Source organism: Pseudophryne corroboree, chromosome 3 (genome assembly GCF_028390025.1).
Source record: "Pseudophryne corroboree isolate aPseCor3 chromosome 3, aPseCor3.hap2, whole genome shotgun sequence".
NCBI classification, from domain to species: Eukaryota; Metazoa; Chordata; class Amphibia; order Anura; family Myobatrachidae; genus Pseudophryne; species Pseudophryne corroboree.
Window position 1 is genome coordinate 494425108 of NC_086446.1, and position 23139 is coordinate 494448246.

Sequence of the window (23139 nt, forward strand, 5' to 3'; positions counted from 1 at the left end):
ACTAAGGGCTATATACAACGCCCTAAGTCAAGCGGAGTTCCTGCTTCGCGACCAACCGGTTCTGATCCAGTCAGACCGCAGGGGCTCATGTAAACCGCCAGGGCGGCACAAGGAGCAGGGTGGCGAGGGTAGAAGCCACCAGAATTCTTCGCTGGGCGGAGAATCAAGTAAGCGCACTGTCAGCAGTGTTCATTCCGGGAGTGGACACGACCTCCACCCGGGAAAGTGGTGACTTCATCAGGAAGTCTTCACGCAGTTTTGCAAATTGATGGAAACTGCCTCAGGTGGACTACATGGCGTCCCACCTCAATAAAAAGATAAAAAAGGTTTTACGCTGGGTCAAGGGACTCTCAGGCGATAGCTGTGGTCGCACTAGTAACACCGTGGGTGTTCCAGTCGGTCTATATATTCCCTCCTCTTCCTCTCAGACCCAAGGGCTGAGAATTGTAATAAACGGAGGAGTGTGAACAATATTCTTTGCTCCGGATTGGCCAAGAAGGACTCGGTACCCGGAACTGCAAGAAATGCTCTCAGATGACCCATGGCCTCTGCCTCTCAGTCAGGACATGTTGCAACAGGGACCCTGTCTGATCCAAGACTTACCGCGGCTGCGTTGGACGGCATGGCGGTTGAACGCCGGATCCTAGCGGAAAAGGGCATTCCGGATGCAGTTATTCCTACGCTGATAAAGGCTAGGAAAGACGTGACCGGAAGACTTTTTCACTGTATATGGCGAAAATAGGTTGCTTGGTGTGTGGCCGGGAAGGCCCTACAGAGGAATTCCAGGGGGGTCGATTCCTGCACTTCCTACAGTCAGGAGTGACTATGGGCCTAAAATTAGGATCCATAAAGGCCAAGATTTCGGCCCTATCCCTTTTTCTCTCAAAAAGAACTGGCTTCACTGCCTGAAGTTCGGACGTTGTTACAGGGGTGCTGCATATTCAGCCCCTTTTGTGCCTCCAGTGGCACCTTGGGATCTTAACGTGTGTTGGATTCCTAAAATCCCACTGGTTTGAGCCACTTAAGACCGTGGAGCTAAAATATCTCACGTGGAAAGTGGTCATGCTTTTGGCCTTAGCTTGGACTAGGCGTGTGTCAGAATTGGTGGCTTTGTCATGTAAAAGCCCATATCTGATCTTCCATATGGAAAGGGCAGAATGGAGGACTCGTCCCCAATTTCTCCCTAAGGTGGTATCATCGTTTCATTTGACCCAACCTATTGTGGTGCCTGCGGCTACTAGGGACTTGGAGGATTCCAAGTTGCTGGACGTAGTCAGGGCCCTGAAACTTTATGTTTCCAGGACGGCTAGAGTCAGAAAAACTGACTCGCTATTTATCCTGCATGCACCCAACAAGCTGGGTGCTCCTGCTTAAAAGCAGACTATTGCTCGCTGGATCTGTAGCACGAGTCAGCTTGCACATTCTGCGGCTGGACTGCCGCATCCTAAATCAGTAAAAGCCCATTCCACGAGGAAGGTGGGCTCTTCTTGGGCGGCTGCCCGAGGGGTCTCGGCTTTACAACTTTGCCGAGCTGCTACTTGGTCGGGATCAAACACTTTTGCAAAATTCTACAAGTTTGATACCCTGGCTGAGGAGGACCTTGAGTTTGCTCATTCGGTGCTGCAGAGTCATCCGCACTCTCCCGCCTGTTTGGGAGCTTTGGTATAATCCCCATGGTCCTTACGGAGTACCCAGCATCCACTAGGACGTCAGAGAAAATAAGAATTTACTCACCGGTAATTCTATTTCTCGTAGTCCGTAGTGGATGCTGGGAGCACGTCCCAAGTGCGGACTCTCTGCAATACATGTATATAGTTATTGCTTAACTAAAGGGTTATTGTATGAGCCATCTGTTGATAGAGGCTCAGTTATTGTTCATACTGTTAACTGGGTATAGTTATCACGAGTTGTACGGTGTGATTGGTGTGGCTGGTATGAGTCTTACCCTGGATTCCAAATCCTTTCCTAGTAATGTCAGCTCTTCCGGGCACAGTTTCCCTAACTGAGGTCTGGAGGAGGGGCATAGAGGGAGGAGCCAGTGCACACCAGATATAGTACCTAATCTTTCTTTTAAGAGTGCCCAGTCTCCTTCGGAGCCCGTCTATACCCCATGGTCCTTACGGAGTACCCAGCATCCACTACGGACTACGAGAAATAGAATTACCGGTGAGTAAATTCTTATTTTTTCCCAGGGCTACAGACTGGAGTTTCAGGAGCTCCCACCTCACAGATTCTTCAAATCAGGCTTACCAGTTTCCCAGGAAGCAAGTATAACCTTACAGGACACCATTCAAAAACTGGTACCGACTCAAGTCATTGTTCCAGTTCTACCTCATCTGCAAAACAAGGGATATTATTCCAACTTGTTTGTAGTACCGAAACCGGACGGTTCGGTAAGAGCGATTTTGAACCTCAAGTTGTTGAACCCGTACTTATGAGTGTTCAAATTCAAGATAGAGTCTATGAGAGCGGTGATCTCAGGTCTGGAGGAGAGGGAATTCCTAGTGTCTGTGGATATCAAGGATGCGTACCTTCACATTCCGATCTGGCCGCCTCATCAGGCTTATCTACGGTTTGCACTGCATGACTGTCACTACCATTTCCAGGCCCTGCCATTTGGTCTCTCCAGGGCACCGATAGTGTTCACCAAGGTGATGGCAGAGATGATGTTTCTACTCTGCAAACAAGAAGTGAACATAATTCCGTACCTGGATGATCTTCTGATAAAGGCACCATCCAGGAAGAGGTTGTTGGACAGCATTGGCCTCTCAACCAGACTACTCCTGGGTCACGGGTGGATTCTGAACTTACCAAAATCTCCCCTGGAACCGACGCAGAGGCTCTCCTTCCTGGGAATGATACTGGACACAGAGTCTCAGAGAGTGTTCCTTCCCTTGGAGAAGGCTATGGAAATCCAGTCAATGGTTCCGGCTGTCCTGAAGCCAACCCAGATCTCGGTGCATCTGTGCATTCGCCTTCTAGGGAAAATGGTCGCCTCTTATGAGGCGCTTCAGTATGGAAGGTTTCATGCGAGGCCCGTCCAGCTAGATCTGTTGGACAAATGGTCCAGATCGCATCTTGCATTCTGTGGTGGCTACAGACTTCTCACCTCGTCGAAGGTCGGAGGTTCGGGATTCAGAATTGGATTCTGCTAACCACAGATGCAAGACTCAGAGGTTGGGGAACAGTCACCCAGGGGGTGCAGTTTCAAGGAAGATGGTCAAGTCGGGAAGTCGTCCTTCCAATAAACATCTTGGAACTCAGGGCAATCTACAATGCCCTTCTGCAGGCCTCATCTCTACTTCGGAATCAGGCCATTCAGGTCCAGTCGGACAATGTAATGGCGGTGACGTACATAAACCAACAGGGCGGAACGAAAAGCAGAGCAGCAAAGTCAGAGGTGTCAAGGATACTCCTCGGGGCGGAAAAACACGCCGTGGCATTGTCGGCGGTCTTCATTCCGGGAGTAGACAACTACCTCAGCAGACACGACCTGCACCTGGGGGAGTGGGACCTCCACCCTGGAGGTGTTCCGGTGGTTGACACGTCGGTGGGGATATCCACAGACAGATCCTTTCACCCTCCCACGGCACCTTGGGATCTCAATTTGGTGTTGCAGTTCTTCCAATCGGACTGGTTTGAACCGTTACAGGAGGTTGACGTAAAGTACCTTATGTGGAAGACCGTCACACTGTTGGCCTTGGCCTCAGCAAGACGTGTGTGTCGGAGTAAGGGGTGTTGTCTCACAAGAGTCCCTACTTGATTTTCCAAGAGGATAGAGCTGAATTTAGAACTCGTCAGCAATTTCTTCCTAAGGTGGTGTCGCTTTTCACATCATCCACCCTATTGTGGTTCCGGATGTGACGGACACCTCTACTACTTCAAAGTCTTTGGATGTTGTAAGGGCTTTGAATGTGTATGTAAAGAGAACAGCTCATCACAGAAAATCGCTGTTCGTTCTCTATGATCCCAATAAAGGGGGTCATTCCGAGTTGTTTGCTCGCAAGCTGCTTTTAGCAGCTTTGCACACGCTAAGCCGCCGCCTACTGGGAGTGAATCTTAGCTTATCAAAATTGCGAACGAAAGATTAGCAGAATTGCGAATAGACACTTCTTAGCAGTTTCTGAGTAGCTCCACACTTACTCGGCATCTGCGATCAGTTCAGTGCTTGTCGTTCCTGGTTTGACGTCACAAACACACCCAGCGTTCGTCCAGACAATCCTCCGTTTCTCCAGCCACTCCCGCGTTTTTCCCAGAAACGGTAGCGTTTTTTCACACACACCCATAAAACGGACTGTTTCCGCCCAGAAACACCCACTTCCTGTCAATCACATTACGATCACCAGAACGAAGAAAAAACCTTGTAATGCCGTGAGTAAAATTCCTAACTGCATAGCAAATTTACTTGGCGCAGTCGCACTGCGGACATTGCGCATGCGCATTAGCGACTATTCGCTCCGTTGCGACAAAAAAATAACGAGCGAACAACTCGGAATGACCCCCAAAATTGGGTGTCCTGCTTCAAAGCAGTCTATCTCACGCTGGATTAGGCTCACTATCCAGCATGATTATTCTACGGCGGGATTGCCTGTTCCAAAATCTGTACATGCCCACTCTATTAGGTTGGTGGGTTCTTCTTGGACAGCTGCCTGGGGTGTCTCGGCCTTACAGCTCTGCCAAGCAGCTACTTGGTAAACTTCGAACACGTTTGCAAAGTTTTACAGGTTAAATACTTTGGCCTCTGAGGACCTTCAGTTTGGTCAGTCGGTTCTGCAGGAACCTCAGCACTCTCCTACCCGGTTTGGGAGCTTTGGTACTTCCCCATCGTACTAAATGGAACCCCAGTATCCTCTAGGACGTAAGAGAAAATAGGATTTTAATTACCTACCGGTAAATCCTTTTCTCGTAGTCCGTAGAGGATACTGGCCGCCCGACCGGTGCTTCGTTCTTCCTGCACTGTTACTTGGTTAAGTATTCTGGTTTGTTCAGCTGTTGCTGTTCATGTTTCAAGTTTGGATAGCATGGCTTTCCTATTGTTCTGCGTGCTGGTTCGTAATCTCACCACTATCTTTATCTATCCTTCTCTCAAAGTATGTCCGTCTCCTCGGGCACAGTTTCCTAGACTGAGTCTGGTAGGAGGGGCATAGAGGGAGAAGCTAGCGCACACTATCAAATTCTTAAAAGTGCCCAAGACTCCTAGTGGACCCGTCTATACCCCATGGTACTAAATGGATTCCCAGTATCCTCTACGGACTACGAGAAAAGGATTTACTGGTAGGTAGTTAAAATCCTATTTTCTACTACCTTTGTCATGATTTAAGAAAATTCACTATTACATTTGTGAAATTTACAAGGTAACGTTTCATAATGTATTACATATATTACCCAAGTGTTATAATACAATAATGTTTAGAGTATATACGTTTTTCAAGATAGTGTCAAAATTTTGATGCTAACTATATTGTAGCACTACACAGTTATACTGCACTAGAAGTATAATACATTATGTTTTGCATCTTTCTCATTAGACATTATGGGGGGAATTCAAATGTTTGAAAAGTCAGTTGGGTGTCTGTTTTTTCCTGTCTATTAGATAGGGAAAAAAAGACACCCAAATGACTTTTCAAACAATTGAATATCCCACAGTATATCATATACACACTCGAAATCTAACCTTTACTGTTATCCATGTCTTTACCACATAGCATCTTCATGCCATTTTTAATTACCACCACAAATTAAGTGTGGGTTTGTGTCGGAGGCCCACAGCAGCGGTTGCCCTCTCCATCTAGTGAAGTGTGCCAACCATATTTTGTTATTGAAATGTATTCAGTCCTGATTTCTATCACCAGGACAGTTATTAATGGAAGGTTATGATTCCTCTGTCACAGTTAAGCTATCCCTGGAAAAGATTAATTAATTGTGTTTGCCTCTGAAACACAGATGCCAGTGTCTCAATTGACAAGTTGCTATTGATTTGCTTAACTTTTTGTAGCTGTAGTATGGAATACAAATTCTTGAAATGCATGCTTGATGCAGTTTTGCCAAAAGTTGAACATATTTTATGCAAATAGGCAGTTGTCCTCTGTAATGTACATTGTTCTTATGTATAGTATGTTACATTTTTAATTAAGATTCGTATAAAATATTCATGCACCTATACAATAACAATGTAAGTAAAGCAAGTTAGAAACATGCAAGAATGCATTGAAAATATTTAAATTAGTGAAGGGATCTTGCTGGATTTGTGTTGATGGTATGGGTGTTGGCATAAGTAGTTATAGGAGTACATATGTGTATTTGTTGGTGGCTATTGAAAGAGAAAGCAATGCAATATGTGTTGATGGTTGTAATAAACAGAGATGTTTTGTTGATGACAAAAACAGGTAGATATGCTGGAGCTAGTTCATAGTAAATAAGGTTCAGTAAATAAATACAGTAAGGTAAATAAGTAATCCGTTAGTCGGATCGGCTCGGAATTTGCAAACGTCTCCAAAAATTCTTGAACTTTAAATAGATTAAAAGATTTAAAATAAAGGTTCGATCATGTTTGATCCAACTCAAACTTTGTTGCTGTTCAAATAAAAAATGTGTTATAAATACTGTAAGTTACAAATAATCCACTTTAGCTCAAGCAGCATTCTATAGTTTAACAGTTTTAAACTATAAACTGTTGAACTGCAAGCTGCATAACATACTACACACAAGTCATTGGACCACAAAATCACTAACATTCATGTTTGTACCACAAACAAGTTTGATACCTTCGGAATGGGAGGCAGTCAATTGACTGCCTGTCGGGATTCCGGCGGTCAGGATACCGACGCCGGAATCCCGACACCAGCTGAAATATTGGCAGTCAGAGTCCTGACTGCCGGCTGGTTACCTCTCATGGGTGGTGGTCCAAGCCACCCCCCCCCCCCCCCCGAGGGGAATAGAAACCTGTGGCACAAAGCGTGGCTACCACCCATGGTTACCCCTCATGGGTGGTGGTCCACGTCACCACCCGGAGGGGAATAGAAACTGGGCACAAAGCATGGCGAATGCAGCGAGCCCACGAGGGAACACATTGTGCTCGCTGCCGGGATACCAGCTGTCGGGCTCCGGGCATCGGCCTCCTGACTGCTGGGATCTCGTACTGATCCCATCAGACCGGCCACATTTGATTGATTTTCAAACAGGATTTAATTATTTGAGCATCTCTATTAACGGGATTGGTAAATATACTTTGGTTGTTGTGCTGCTAGTGGTGTTTCTAATAAATCTGGATATGTTTTAATTATTGAAGTAGAAAAATATGTGCTGATAATTGACTTTTGGAATAATAACATGAATCATCTAATTACGTGTTTATCCATTGGATATGTGTAGGTTGGAGGACTTGCCTCAGAAAATGTTAGATGGGCTGAAGCAGTCAGGAGCTTCAAGCTCCAAGAGAGAACTTTGTGTGGAGATGTTCTACTGATCACCGCCTTTGTCTCCTACCTCGGTTACTTCACCAAGAAGTACAGGCAAGACCTCATGGATAAGACCTGGAAGCCATATCTTGGGCAGCTTAAAGTAAGTTTATGCTACAATCTATCTGAAATTATTCATCCCCATTTTCCTTTTCTGGCCTATCCATTTAAAAAAACAAACAAAAACACAAAAGTTTAATAAGGTGGGGCATTTCATAATGGCTATAATTTTCTTACATTTATTATATACAAATTTGTGACATTTTTACATTTATGATAATACAGATCAAGGTAAACATCTACAGATGTGTCTTCATACATCTTTGCTGCAGTCTTGCCAAACAGCCCCTCTTGGCACGCCAGGTCCCGAGTGATTCTGCTAGCATCGGGTGCCTTTTTTTATTGCAGAAAATGCATCTTAGATGCAACATGATGTGGCTAGAACTCACCAGGAGACTAATTAATCTGATATGCAACACTTGTATATCTGTGTGCGACTGAGTCTCTGAATCTGCATACGAAGTGCCATGATGCAACTTTTTCCCGTACCAAGTTTTGTTGTGCTCTGTATACAGACTCGGTCGCACTTAGATATACTTGAAGAAACTAAAGCTAGTAAATAAAGCAGGTGATTGACAGGCTTTTATCATTCTGGGGCAGAGAAGGGTGAAGCTTGCTGGCATTTTGAAAAACGGGAGCCGTCCCTCCCTCCCATTTTCTGAGAGTGGTGAGGCCAGAGTCTACATCTTCGGACGCAGAATTTCTGGCCCTAGCTAAGCAGTTCCGGTAGTCATTCTGAGTAAGCTGGGGCTTACTTAGATGGCTGAGAGTTGCAACCCTCGTGTGATCTGATGCTGCATCTTTGGACGCAGTTCTTGGATTGCAGATGCTGGCAGGAGGCAACTGGCTTTGGCCGTGGTAGCCAGATAAAATGCCTTATGCTAATGCCTGCATCCACTTCATGTGTATTAGTTACACTCCTATCTGTCTGCAATGGTTATCATTAGTATTTGCATTCACACCTATCCCGTGCTGAACACAAGAGATCTGCAAAAAACAGGAAAAAATGCTCAGTTTGCTAAAACTTGCTACATGCCTCCACTTGTGGACTTAAGTGCGACTCAGAATCGGTCCCCTTTGTGCAAGTGTCACTTCATTATTTTTCAATTCTAGTCTATTAAGACATTACTGGGCATATTTATCAGTATTATTTTTGCTAAAATAATGTGAAAATGGGTGTTTTCACTTTTCACACACTTTTCACATTGTTTTAGTATCACAGAATATATCAAAGGGCAAATTTGCAAAATTCTCTTCCAAGCCCTTAAATATTTTTTTTTTTTTTTTAGTAAGCAGATCTCATTCCCATACTTGTAATGAGAAATGTGATCTGCTTAAATTTGCTAAAATCCAATAATGACAAATATCAAAGGGAGCTCTGCAATAATAACGCCATCTTCAGATGGCGTTATTAGGGCTTCCCCCATTTCACCTTCTATAGCTCAGCCTTCCCTGCCTGTTAGCATAGAAAGCAGAGCATGGAGTAGGCTTCTGTGATCAGCCATGTGTGTCTGGTAGACCACAGGCTGAGCACAGATTAAAATAATAAAATAACAATTTCCTGCTCCCTGGGACTTGTAATTGATGAGCCACCCTGTAATCTGATTGCCACCCAGTCATCTGACCTGTAAAGTGAACTGAGATGCTGTGAAGTCCCAGCCGACATCTCAGTTCACTGCAGCTATCAGATAATTAGGGTCACAGAGCAGGAACACAGTATCAGATGACCGGAGCTCACAAATCACCAGTCCTGGGTAAGTGTGTTAGCTTGGAGGGGGAGGGGGGGGGGATTATCCACATCTCATGCACAGGCAGCACAGTCTCAGGGTATTTTTTCATACCTCTCAATATTCTGGATTAAGAAAAAGGTCCGTGGCTGTGGTTAAAGGGAGCATGGCATCATGGGAATGTCGTAATTGTGAGCCACGTCTCCCGTTTTTGTCACTGAGGGGGCATGGCCAGCACACTGTGAGCTGCTGGTCATACCCCCGGCCTCTCTGTCTCCCGTGAATAGATGCTGTACACATGCAGGATAGTGCCCAGAAAATGGGACTGTTCCACAAAAATTGGGACAGTTGGGAGGTATGTTTTTTTGCAAAAAATACCCTGAGTGGTGCAGGGAGAGGATTCGCTGGGACGGTGTTTTCTCGCAAACTCTGTCCCTGTATGCGATATTTGTAACATCCTTGCAATGTATTCAAATATCGAATTGTGACTTTCTGTTATTCTATCGCATCCCATCTGCATCTGAGATGCGGATCTTGATAAATATGTCCCTATAACTTTCAATTTTATTTGGTCATGCAACCACACCCATAATAACTTGGCACGACCGCTGAGGAGTGACTTGCTATTTCATTTCCTCAAGACCTTTCACTAAATTGCGGTAAGTTTTGACAGCTATGTCTGAAACATAAACTAGTACGGTAATTCTATGCACGCAATACAAGTATTATATAATATATAGTTTTATGTATATAATATCGCATTTTTTAATTATTCATTAAGCATAGTGAACATTTCCTTGGCAGTGTTTTCTTCCTGTAACACATTCAATAATGTGTCACATTTTAATGACCTTGTTCCTTGCAATTTTTAAACAAGTAACTTGAAATGAAAAATCTGCAGAATCACTTCTTAACCGCAGCCTGTTACGCACAGATTCTGCCATATTAGCTACATTTACTATAAATCACCCATGACTTTATTCCGACGAACTTAACATTTATAACTAGCTAGCTTATCACTAAGAAATAAACACACGGACACCAACTGCTAGATTTAAAAGGTCAAACAGATATTTATTGTTTGGTGACCTGTCGTTTAAACTAAGAATATTGGAGGATGGCAAGAAAAAGGCGCTACCAACTCACCAGCACCAGTCAACTATAATAAACCATAAAATAGGAGGGGCCTCACAACCGCCTCCTTAACATAACCTGCACTGCGCAGGCTCACCCCCCTTACTTTAGCAGAGCCGTGGACGAACCCGCACGGGAACATCCGTAGTCCACCCGCAAGGGGAGGGCATACTCGCTGTTCATTCAAAAGGGGGTGCCCCACAGTGACCACTTATGTAACTATTTGACCGCTGGCTGGTAGCGACTTTCCGCCCATCTGGCTATCAAAGCCTGCTGAGAAATGGAATTAGAGGCCCGAAAAGCGAGCCTCAAGCAACCTTATAGGGAGGGTGGGAGGGCATCCAAGAAAAACTGGCAATAGGAAGATGGCTGCCAAAACCCTGAACTATATACCACTGTGCATACTCCTCCTACCTATCCCTAATAGGCACCCATCTGTCACCTGACCACCACTGTCAATCACTAAGGCTAGCCCTGCCTATCCTCAACACATGTCAGAAAAATTCAGGGAGTTTATGTGGCTTCGAGCCTATGCGGATCTCTGCCTGCTTAAATCACCAATGACTTTATTCCGACGAACTTAACATTTATAACTAGCTAGCTTATCACTAAGAAATAAACACACGGACACCAACTGCTAGATTTAAAAGGTCAAACAGATATTTATTGTTTGGTGACCTGTCGTTTAAACTAAGAATATTGGAGGATGGCAAGAAAAAGGCGCTACCAACTCACCAGCACCAGTCAACTATAATAAACCATAAAATAGGAGGGGCCTCACAACCGCCTCCTTAACATAACCTGCACTGCGCAGGCTCACCCCCCTTACTTTAGCAGAGCCGTGGACGAACCCGCACGGGAACATCCGTAGTCCACCCGCAATGGGAGGGCATACTCGCTGTTCATTCAAAAGGGGGTGCCCCACAGTGACCACTTATGTAACTATTTGACCGCTGGCTGGTAGCGACCTTCCGCCACAACAAGGATTTTAACAAAAAACCGCAGACCGCCATCCACCAACAACAGGAGAAGAGATTCAACCGGACAGTACTCTAAAAATACTGTCCAAGAACACACCAATACCCGCAGGGGAAAGGTGAATACCATCTTCCCTATAAAACTGCACATTGTGCAGCACCAAAAGCGGATGCTTAACCACTAAACCTCCTATCGCCTGCATGTATACTGACACTGCGGAATTAACTTTCTTCCTAGCTTTCTCTATAGCAGAGAAGCGAACGGCACCCCGCCAATGGAAACGGGGCACTATGTCGGACCACACCACTATCACCCGAGGCCAAGAAGCCCGCAACGCTACTAAATCCGCTTTGATACTCAAAATGAGATCAATGCCTTTGACCCTCCCCATATCATTCCCTCCGAGGTGAATGACAACCCAGCCGGGCCGCCCCCACCTCCGCTCATGGCGAAACAGCAAGCGAAGTAAACCCATCCAACGTAAACCTCTAACTCCTAACCATCTAACTACCTTGTCCCCAAATAATTCGCCCGTTCGTCCTGCCATTGGATGCCTCTCCGCCCAAAAAATAAAAGAATGGCCAATGAGCCAAATCTGATCCGAGATGTCCAAAGTAGCTGCAAAAAGAAAATTCCTTACCGTCAGACATTATACAGATCGAAAAACAAATAACTTAAACATGCAATTAAGAACCCGAGTGAAGGAGAAAACTCAAAAAACCTCCCGTGAACCGTGTGAGAATGCCAATTGTAATTCGGTCCCCTCGGAGGAAAATGTAAAAATTCACTTCACACCATCCATTTCTGAACGCTAGCCGTTCAAAAACCGACGAGTAAAACACGTTTCCGGGTTCGCGCAACAGGCGCCATAACAACAATACTTAACAGACTCCTTATACAAGGCGCAAGCCTAGCCAGCTGACTACCGGTTGCCATAACCCTAACGGTATCCCGCCTGCAGGGGCAAGACCCACTCACCGGGAAGGGCCTTAGTCAACGATTCTCCACAGGAAGGGCGGCACCAATAGACCCCAACCTCCGCGTCAGGTACCAGCTCCCTAAACTTATCGAACTCAAAACGCGACAATGCGTCAGCAATTCTGTTGTCAACCCCTGGGACATGCGCAGCCGTGAAATGAATGTTATGCCTCAAGCACTTGAGCACAAGATAACGCAACAAGTGCAGAGCCTCAGGAGAGGACGAGCGCTGGTTATTAACGGCGTGCACGACGCCCAGATTGTCGCAGCGAAATACAATACTCCGATCCGACAAGCTGGGTGCCCACAACTCGACCGCCACTATCAAGGGGAATAACTCTAGCAGGAGCAAGTTCTTTGTAAACCCTCGGGTCACCCATGCTGGGGGCCAAGGCGCGGCGCACCACTCTGTTCTGAAAAAAGCCCCAAAGCCCGAACCACCAGCAGCGTCGGTGAAAAGTTGTAACGCGGCGTTGGAACAGCGTTTCGCTGGCCACAACACTTCCCGATTAAAAGAGACCAAGAAAGTGGACCAGGTTCTTAAGTCCTCCCTGACCTCGCGCGAAATGTAAACCGTATGGTGAGGTTTCCGTACCCCCGCCATGGATCTCTCAAGCTTACGGCAGAAAACTCGGCCCATGGGTATGATCCTGCACGCAAAATTAAATGACCCGAGCAACGACTGAACCCGTTGTAGTCTGACCCTGCGCGTGAGGAGGCACTGCTCTATGAGACCCAACAACTTGAGTACCTTATCGGCCGGAAGCCGGCAACAACCGGCTTCCGAATCGATTTCAATGCCCAAATAACTGAGGCACGCCGTGGGCCCCTCGGTCTTATCCGAGGCCACGGGAACGCCCAGGCGACCGAATAAACTCTGAGCTGAACCCAGTACATCGCCGCACACCGACCCCTCCCTTGGACCCACAAAGAGAAAATCGTCTAGGTAGTGGGCGACCCCCGGGTGGCCGGAGGCCGACACTATGCACCAATGCAAAAATGAGCTGAATTTCTCAAAGTAGGCACAAGAAATGGAACACCCCATGGGCAAGCACCTGTCTACATAATACCCACCCCCTAACCTGAAACCAAGGAAACGCAGGGAGTCGGGGTGGATGGGCAGGAGGCGGAAAGCGGACTCAATGTCCAGCTTGGCCATGAGGGCTCCGGGACCCGCCCTTTGGACTAACCGCAGGGCCTCATCAAACGATTGATATCGCACCCTGCAAGCTTCCTCCGGGATGGAGTCGTTGACCGAGCCGCCACGGGGGTGTGACAAATGCTGGATGAGGCGGAATTTACCCTGAGCTTTCTTGGGGACCACCCCTAACGGTGAAATGCACAGCCGGGGCAGTGGGGGGGACGGGAAAGGGCCGCACATGCGCCCCAAATCGATTTCCGCCTGGACCTTACGGGCGACCACGGAGGGGAAATCGCGTGCGGATTTTAAATTGCGCCTGGAGACCACGAGGACCGAATCCGGGATGGGAAGCCTGAAACCGCTACGAAAGCCTTCCAACAAAAACAACCCCGAAGTAACGTCGGGGTAACTGCCCAACCATTTAGCCAATTCGGGGACGTTGATGGGGGAAAACGCCTTACTTTCCACTTCCGAGCACCTCGGCAGCATCCGAGGGCCTGGACCCGGAAGGGGACTGGCAATCTCTGGCCGGGTGCCCCCCGCCGCACGCCTTGCAGGAGTGGCGAAAACGTCAGTTAGCCCCCCGGGCACACTTGCCCTTGTTAAAGGCACAGCATTTACCTTTGTTCCCCATAGGCGGGCTCGGCCGGACACTTAAACCCGGCTTGCCGCCCTGGGCTTCATAAAGGGGCTTATACTGATGAGTGACCTCTAACCAAACTTCCACGTCCTTGAACCCCAAGGGTAGTGTCGGATTACCGTCTTGGTTACGACGGAATTTCTCATCGTAATCCCGCCACGCGTAACCCTTGGAGGTCAAGTACATCTTGTGCACCAAGAACAAATATTTGACCGTGTTATGATACTCCTTTGGCCGCGTTTCCGCGTAACATGCTGTGAACACTAAAAAACCCCGGAGCCATTGGTGAAAATTGCGAAACGCATTCTCGCCAATGCCCCCGACCTTCTTGGCCTTATCGAAGGCCTTCCTCATGTCCTCCGTAAGGGTGAACATGTCGACATATTTACCCTTTCTAATTTTTTCCTTCATCCGCTTACGCAAACCCCTGGTGACCGCAGTGTTAGCGCAGTGCACCATTTCCGTAAAACGCGGAGGGTCCGCCGTGACCGCCGCAACCGTGCGCTTACACTTCTTATCTTTTTTATGCAAGCGATGCGCAATGAGCTTGGCTAATTTAGGCGGGCGCCTAGGGGACCCGGAAGACTTAGTTCTTCTTCCAGCTCTTCTTCGGATACTATCAGAAGCAAAATTAGGTGTCTCACCAGTTCCAGAAGTACCACCCACTTCTTCGGACGTGGCGGCGGGGCCGGACGGCACCTCTTCAGGGACCCGGGCTCCCCCAGCTGCACCCGCTCCCACTTGCTCGGCCGGCTTCACCACTCCCGTCTGCGCTTCACTGGACGTTGTTGCTGTCCTGGCTCCAGCAGTTCCGCCCGGGGGAGAGATCCCCCCGGACACATCGCCACCTGACGGGGAAAAAGAAGGGGGGAGGAAGGGGGGGGTACAAAAACGGCAGCCTCCGGGGGGGGAACCGGAGGCAACGGGGGAGGGGGAGCAGAAAGTGTGGGTTGGGGACGGGGGGCAGGCATGTCCGCCGGCGCTGTGCTCGCCGGGCCCCCGGCAGCCCCAAAAGCCGCAGGCCATGTGCCCGGGGCGGTAAAACCAGAGTGCCAATTATACGTAGCTTGAGACAACAGCGACGCCCAGTGAGGCGTCTGCGGGCGAGCCCCGAGCGTAAAACCGCCAGTGGAAGAACCCGCAAACGGGTGAAACCCCGGACCACTTGGCGTGGGCCAAGATGTCACCCCGCCCTGCGAGTGCGCAAACGCCGGTGGCAGGCAAGGGGACGCCCAGGTGACCCGACCCCCTCGGAACTCCGTCCCCGCCACGGAAGTCATGACAGGGAATTGCAGCGCACCCGACCAGGCAACCGACACTGATGCAGCTGGCGGGAAACCCCCGGGCGCCGCGTGATACGCACCGCCCCGGGATGCGAAAGAGGAGGCCATGGAACTGTGCCCTGACCCCATCTGCTGCACCACAAGTTGGCCAGCAGATGGCGTAACATCACAGGGCCACATGCCACTGACCGGCGGCAGCAGGATCTGGGACACCGGGAGCGCCCCCGGGAAAGTCCCAGATGCCTGGCCGCCTACACCCGGCGACCCCCTGCCCACCGCGGCCGTGGAGACCATTGGTGCCGTGAAGGGGAAAAGGGCATCCAAGTCAGCCCCATAAGTGTGTGTGGGTGCGGGCCCGGCCCCCCGTATTGCGCCCGACGTTGCTGGCAACTCAACAATATCATGTACCAGCCATGCTCCCGCAGGGGAGCAGGCTGGTGAAAGCCCCGGCAGCGTGTACCCTTGAGCGGCGTCACGGGGCCCGGTAGGCGGGTCCCCGGACCCGCTCGCCGCGGCCGTGTGACAAAGAGTCTGACTAGCCAGTGAGGACGCAGGCCCGCCGCCCGCGGCACTACGTCCACGCCGGGCGCCGGGAGCAGACGTCGCAGGCGAGACCGCGCCGCCCGCGGAGAGCAGCACCATGTCTCCGGCGGGCGGCGCAGCAGGGAGGGGGACTCCCTGCACACGCGGCCGGCGGTAGCAGCCGCCGCGAGGGGACGTGAGGCCTCAACCAGACGGCGGGGAGGGGGAGCTGACCGACGAGGACGGGGCATGGTGCAAGCAAGGGGATTATGAAGTGTACACAGTGTGGACCTGAGTTAGAGGGTGAAGGGAGGCAAAACTTTAACAGCTGACTGTAATGATATCTTACCACATCCAAGAAAAACTGGCAAGAGGAAGATGGCTGCCAAAGCCCTGAACTATATACCACTGTGCATACTCCTCCTACCTATCCCTAATAGGCACCCATCTGTCACCTGACCACCACTGTCAATCACTAAGGCTAGCCCTGCCTATCCTCAACACATGTCAGAAAAATTCATGGAGTTTATGTGGCTTCGAGCCTATGCGGATCTCTGCCTGCTTAGTCCAGCAGTCAGCAGGCTTTTCCAGAGTTCTGCATGTTAGGGCCATACTGTTCTGGAACAACGATGTGTGTACAGCAAATTACCAAGCAAGGACAGCACAGAATGAGATGCTTCTGTGGTTTATTTTTGTTGATTATGTAAGAAATAAATACAACAGAATAGGGGCGAAGGTTAAGTTCCTCACTGCTAGGGGTCATGTTGCAGTGTATTAATCAGAACCTGGTGTAGCGGTCTGCTGGCCTAACGGACTTAAAAATAGAAACTTGTTACAGGATATAGACCCTGAGCTCATCTATGGACTGCAGTAGACATACAGAAGACTATTGCATCACCTCGATTAATCTTGATCTATGAGCAAATGGCATTTAATCTTTGTCTTTCTTTTTTTTTTAATACGTGATGTACACTGACCTCCCAATAGGAAGATCTCTATGGAAAGATTGCTATTTTGGCAAACAAAAACATCCGGATTATTTGGAAATAGTAATTTTTAAGAATTTCATATGCCTCATCAATCATTCCTCATCCGTTTTACATTTACGTTACCTTACTGTTATGCTTTTTGGGGTTCTTTGCTCCTTACGCTGTCCCCAACTACTGTAATGTCAGTGGCTTCTGTTCCTGCTTCCTCCTACTCTCCTCTTCACATCATGTGTTTCTTCTTCTCATTAAAACAATCATACAAGTGGACAAGCTACTGTATTAATTATCCACAAGATAAGCAAATGCGTTTTCTGGAACAGTTCTTGAACATGATCTGTTTTGTTACAAGTTGTTCTAGCTCTGCCCTTTCTAGAGATTATTTTAAGAACAAAACAGAAAAACAACCCATAGACACATTGAGAAAATAGCGCAGGATGTGATTAGTAGTGGCTAGTGCAGCAAAAGGGATTAAGCGGAAATGAGCTACATTGTATCAATGCAGTTTAATGTGGATAGAACCCAAGCACTTTCAGGGAGAGGCTATCTTTTACTGCGGGAGGGGATACACATAATTTGCGTCACATTATAACAGGGGAATCCTTGGGGATTCCAGCCCAGACTGCCATTACCTGGTGTTGGTGTTTCTGCAGCTTCTACAATGGGACCTTCTCTGTGAAGAAAGTACAAAGGATACGAGCACTGGCACTGGTGCTCTTTTCAGGGGCCAGTTTTTGTTTTAAGCAAAATTGCCATTCATCATCATCATCATCATCCATCATCTTTGTTATCAATGAGGAATGGTGTCTCAATATGTCATCAGCTTATGGTACAATTAATGCATTTTAAACATATTTACATGCTTATTTTGAATTGTACATATTATGAGAGATGTGCAACTCAAAATAAATACTTTGTTATTTTTATGCCTGTGCTTTTGACATAAAATGTCCTCTTCTGAATGAGCCTTAATTGGTTATCTGCTCTAGTGATGCATTTACAACTATTGATCAAGTATTTTTTGGATTATTCCCATTAAATAAAGGATATGTATCAAACCTTCTAAAGAGTGTAGAAGAGCACAAATGGAGAAGTTGCCCATATCAAACAATCAGATTCTAGCTAGCAAGTACATTCTATAAAATTATAGGTAGAAGCTGAATGGTTGCTATGAGCAACTTCTCCACTTGTTTACTTTTTGGGAGATTAAATACATCTGTCCATAAACAGCTTAGGTCAGAGCTGGATTAAGGCTTCGGGGGGCCTAGGGTACTTTCTTTGGACAGCTGTCACTCAGCTGCCCTGCGTGCAGCGCAGGCGTTTGGCGGTGGGGAGCTGAGACAGGGAGCGGGGAGCCGGGACAGCCAGTGTTTCAGGGAGCTCAGCGGGGCCAGTGACAGCCAGGCAGCGGGGAATTTAGCGGCGCCAGTGTTGCGGCTTGAGGCGCCGGTGTTTGGCAGTGTGAAGCCTGGAGCCGGGGGGCCTTCACTCAGGTACACTGCTTGCGGCGCCGGCGTAGTGCAGCCGGAAGCCAGCAGCGCAGCAACGCTGTGGCGGGTGGCAGGGGGCCCTTTTATAAAGGGAGGCCCGGGGTACTTACCCCCAGGGCACCCCCCTTAATGGAAGGGCTAGCTAATTGTGTATGACTCACACCGCCAGCATAATACTGTATGGCTTTTTGTCAGGCTCAGCATTATACTAGTTCTATTGCTCATTAGTTAACACCAGTGGATGTGTCCAGTTCTTTGGACCAGATTTTACAATTACCGCTTCCATCCCGCAAGGCCATATCTATACATTATAGTTTGCTTTGCACAAAGTTGGACTATACAAAAACTTCGACAGGAGTTATGACGTGGCAGGAGCACTTTCCTCATTTAACAGTTGAAGTTCTGCTATGTTCCTTAGCTACATCCTCCCATATCATTCCTGCCATCACCTACATGAAAATGTTTTATAATTTATATTATAAGGCTTGCCTATCTCCACAGCTATGTTTCCAAATTGGTTTGCCTGATGGTAACACATGCCCAGAATGCAAAACTCCTATGGCTGACTTATTTCACTGCCTTTGGCAGTGTCCTGCTATTGAGAAATACTGGGTTAATCTTTGGAAATTTGCTATTCATCATTTGGTTAGTCCATTTTCTCTCCCTTTGGAGTGGGCTATATTTGTTTTTTTGCCCGAGGGTTCTTGTATTCGGAAAGGTGCAAAATCGGTTATTATTTCTTCTGCAGAACGTAAAAGTGTTCTGCATATGTGGAGATACAGTATGACTCTCCCCCTACACTGCTTATTTCTAGAACTAAATTATATTACATTTTATGTATGGATTGGGTGAAGGCCTCTTTTTAAAAAGAAAAGAGCCTACAAAAATGGTTTAATATATGGGAAAGCTTTATTGATATATTTTCTATCAAAGCTCAAATTCGTAAATGCTTCCAATTTACAATGTGGTTTGAAACTAGGTTACTTCTTCAAAATGACCCAATATGTGTTCCTTGATCACACGCCTATTTGCTCTCTTTGCTTTGTTTTTCTTGTTTGGTGAATGCTTGTGATACAGTAACTGCACTATTATATAATATGACATAATTTTGGCTTTAAACCTGGTGCTTGATCCTGATATGGCGCCATTTTGACACTGTACAATGCCTGCACTCTTGTTCCTAATTATGTATTCTTTTTTTGTGGTAGTGGATTAATGCTTCAAATAAAGATATTTAAATAAAATATGCATTATTAAAAAATTATTTTCTTAATGTGGCTTATGTGTAGTTAGATGCCAATTCTACACCTAACACATCAAAAGCAGTTGCGCACGCAGGCGGGGTTTCTGAGTACCTGGAAACCCCACCTGATGAGCCAAATGTTTTATTGTTGAGACAGAGACAGCACTGTCTCCGTCTCAGCAAAAGCCAAGAACGCGACCACGGAGCTGCTGCAGCACCAGCAGAGAGCTACAGTACATAGCTCTCTGCATAGTGAAAGTCCGGGGGGAGCTGCTGGCTGTGGAAGCTCAGCCACAGCAGCTCCCTCCATCCCTCGTCACAGAACTCCCGCTCCCAGTCCCTGGTGGTATGTATACCACCATATATTTCTAAAGTGTATTAAGTTGTGATGTATGTACTACCTATGCATGTGTATGATATATATATATATATATATATATATATATTCACCAAAGGACGGCACTCATCGACTTTGCAAATAAAACCCTGGATCCCATGTCAGTTTCAACGTTTCAGAATTTTTACTGTAATTCTTTTGTTTACTTAAAAATTCAGAAACGTTGAAACTGACACGGGATCCGGTGTTGTATATGCAAAGTCGGATGAGTGCCGCCCTTTGGTGAATATATTGGTTGTCCGGTCTTCTTACAGGGGCCATCTAACGGGAAGGCACCGACGCACATGAAAATTGTGGACAGGGAGTGCCGACTTCCTCTCACAAGCTATATATATATATATATATATATATATATATAAATAAAACAAGAAGAGGGTAGTAGGCACTCACTATTACAGCAGCCACCGGGGTGCCATCCTATTAGAATACACACAATGCAGTCCCTTGGTAAGGATCAACCAGTTATCTCCCCCAATCAGGGACCAGGCGGCACTCCACGGATTTTTGAAAAAGCAGCTTTTATAAATCAAAGTGCAATCAGTGCATCAAAATGAGCATAGTACCGACGTTTCAACGCCTTACAGGCGTTTTTTTCAAGGTGCTCAAAAACTGAAAAGAACAAAACAAACTGACAACCACCAGTGTACTTACCTAAATAGACTCCACGTGTAAGGTAGACCTTACACGTGGAGTCTATTTAGGTAAGTACACTGGTGGTTGTCAGTTTGTTTTGTTTTGTTCTTTTCACAGTTTTTGAGCACCTTGAAAAAAATGCCTGTAAGGCGTTGAAACGTCGGTACTATGCTCATTTTGATGCACTTATTGCACTTTGATTTATAAAAGCTGCTTTTTCAAAAATCTGTGGAGTGCTGCCTGGTCCCTGATTGGGGGAGATAACTGGTTGATCCTTACCAAGGGACTGCATTGTGTATATATATATATATATATATATATATATATATATATATATACATACAGTGTGTGTGTTTGTGTATTTATGTATGTGTATTTACGTGTGTGTGTATGTAATACATATATATATATATATATATATATATATATATATAAATATAATATTATATATATATATATGTGTGTGTGTGTGTATGTATGTATGTATATATATATATATATATATTATACACACATACACACCCACCCACGGAAACCCACCTGAATAAATCCTGAGTTTGCCCCATAAAAGCAAAATGTTGAATATTATGTTGAATCAAATGCTGTATATATATTTTGTATTCATGTTAACTTGATAATAGAGACACAGTCACGTATCAAAGACAGAGCAGTTGAAAGGAAAGTGAAAAAAAAGTTCCATTCCTATTTTTATATACAGTATATAATTTTTGCTTTTCGCAGTGAAAAGGCTCAAGGTTTAGACCCAATTGTAGCTGCACATTTATTTATTTTCAAATAGGTTAACAAATAACAGTCAGAGCCAGATTGTTAGCTGGAACAGTCCTTGACTTATTTATTAATAGTTATTTATATACAGTTGCAAACACATATTCTGCATTGTTTTACAGAGAATATTTCACTCAGTCCCTTCACCAGTGGAACTTACAATATTCCCTACCTCGTGTACACACAAACCTACACAGTAGAGTAAACTTATTTTTATCAGAATCCAATAAACCTACCAGTGTGTTTTTGGGATGAAACCAGAGTACCAGGAGCAGCCCATGCAAATGTGGGGAGAACATACAAACTCTGCACAGTTAGGCTATTGGTGGGAATCGAACTCAAGACCTCAGTGCTGTGAGGCCATAATGCTTTTACACCAACTTCTGTTGAATGAGCATTTGCAGCACCTTTCCTCCAACCCAGGAATGCCTTCTACCATCCTTCTGTCTATGTTGCATGTGTTTTGATATTAATCTGTTATCGCCTATTCTGTAGGTCCCTATTCCGGTGACTGAATCACTGGACCCCCTAACCATGCTGACCGATGATGCTGATATTGCAGCTTGGCAAAATGAAGGGCTTCCTGCTGACCAAATGTCAACTGAAAATGCGACAATCCTGACAAACTGTGAGAGGTGGCCATTGATGGTGGATCCACAGTTACAAGGGATCAAATGGATCAAAAACAAGTATGGAGAAAATCTTCGGGTTCTCAGGATTGGACAAAGAGGGTAAATATGAACGTATTTAATAAACTACATTTATCATTCTTCTAATGCAACTCTTGAATGTAAGTATGTGAGCCTTATCACCTCTGCTGGAACTTTCTGCCAATCAAACTATCAACAGACATTTGTGCATCAACTGTTCTGTATTTTTTCTCCATTTTTTGAGCGGTCTATAATTACGGTATATGGGAGTAACTCTGTTATGGGCATATTTATCACAATCAGCTTTTTTAATATGGATGTGATGAATGTTTTTCACATAAATTCACATTCTGAAAATGTATATTTTCATGCATATTTACAATTAAGCTCATGGCAGAAGATGGGCTCAGAAAGAGCCTGTCCTGGCGAAGAGCTGGAAGCAGAGAGAGAGCTTACGCTATCCCTCTGCTTTCTGCTTTGGGTCCTTGATGCACACTGTGCAAGCGCGGCCAGAACACAGACAGGGATCCGGTGAATCCCTCTTTTAACAAATTCCTCATTTGCAAGTGTTTTTGGGGGGTATCACAAATATTAATTGATAAATAGGCCCCTAAGTGTTTTAACAATTGGAATAGTTTTTCTTTTAGATCCTAATTTGGGGCTTTTGCCTTGTTTCTACCATTACATCTTAAGGTACTGTCAGTATCCTGCCTTTAACACCACATTTCAAACATATCATTAAAATGGAATAGCTCTTCCTCCATTACAGAAATAGCTCATGCAGGTTAATTCTTTATACCTCATTAATGTACCAAATAATGAAATTCATGTATAGAGATTTTTCTCAGATTTAGGGCACAGGACTACTTAGACTCCCTCACTCCATGATTTTATCCTTTTATTATCAAACTCATCCAAACTATTACCTTCATTCTAAATATTTAAATGATCAACCTCCTAAATTATTTTGACCAGTGGCGACTCCAGGGGTGGAGCTACAGCGCAGTCCAACATTCAAATAGAGGAGTCCCACC

At 46.1% G+C, this 23139-nt stretch overlaps 1 protein-coding gene across 7 annotated transcripts in view; it reads left to right on the forward strand.

Moving 5' to 3' along the window:
- DNAH9 (dynein axonemal heavy chain 9) overlaps positions 1-23139 on the forward strand; it is a 1014643-nt gene that overhangs the window by 744653 nt on the left and 246851 nt on the right. For all 7 annotated transcript variants that reach the window (XM_063960955.1, XM_063960958.1, XM_063960957.1 and 4 more), the window contains 2 exons: positions 7372-7560; positions 21951-22186. In XM_063960955.1, coding sequence (XP_063817025.1) covers positions 7372-7560; positions 21951-22186 — 425 coding nt within the window. The remainder of the gene's footprint in view (positions 1-7371; positions 7561-21950; positions 22187-23139) is intronic.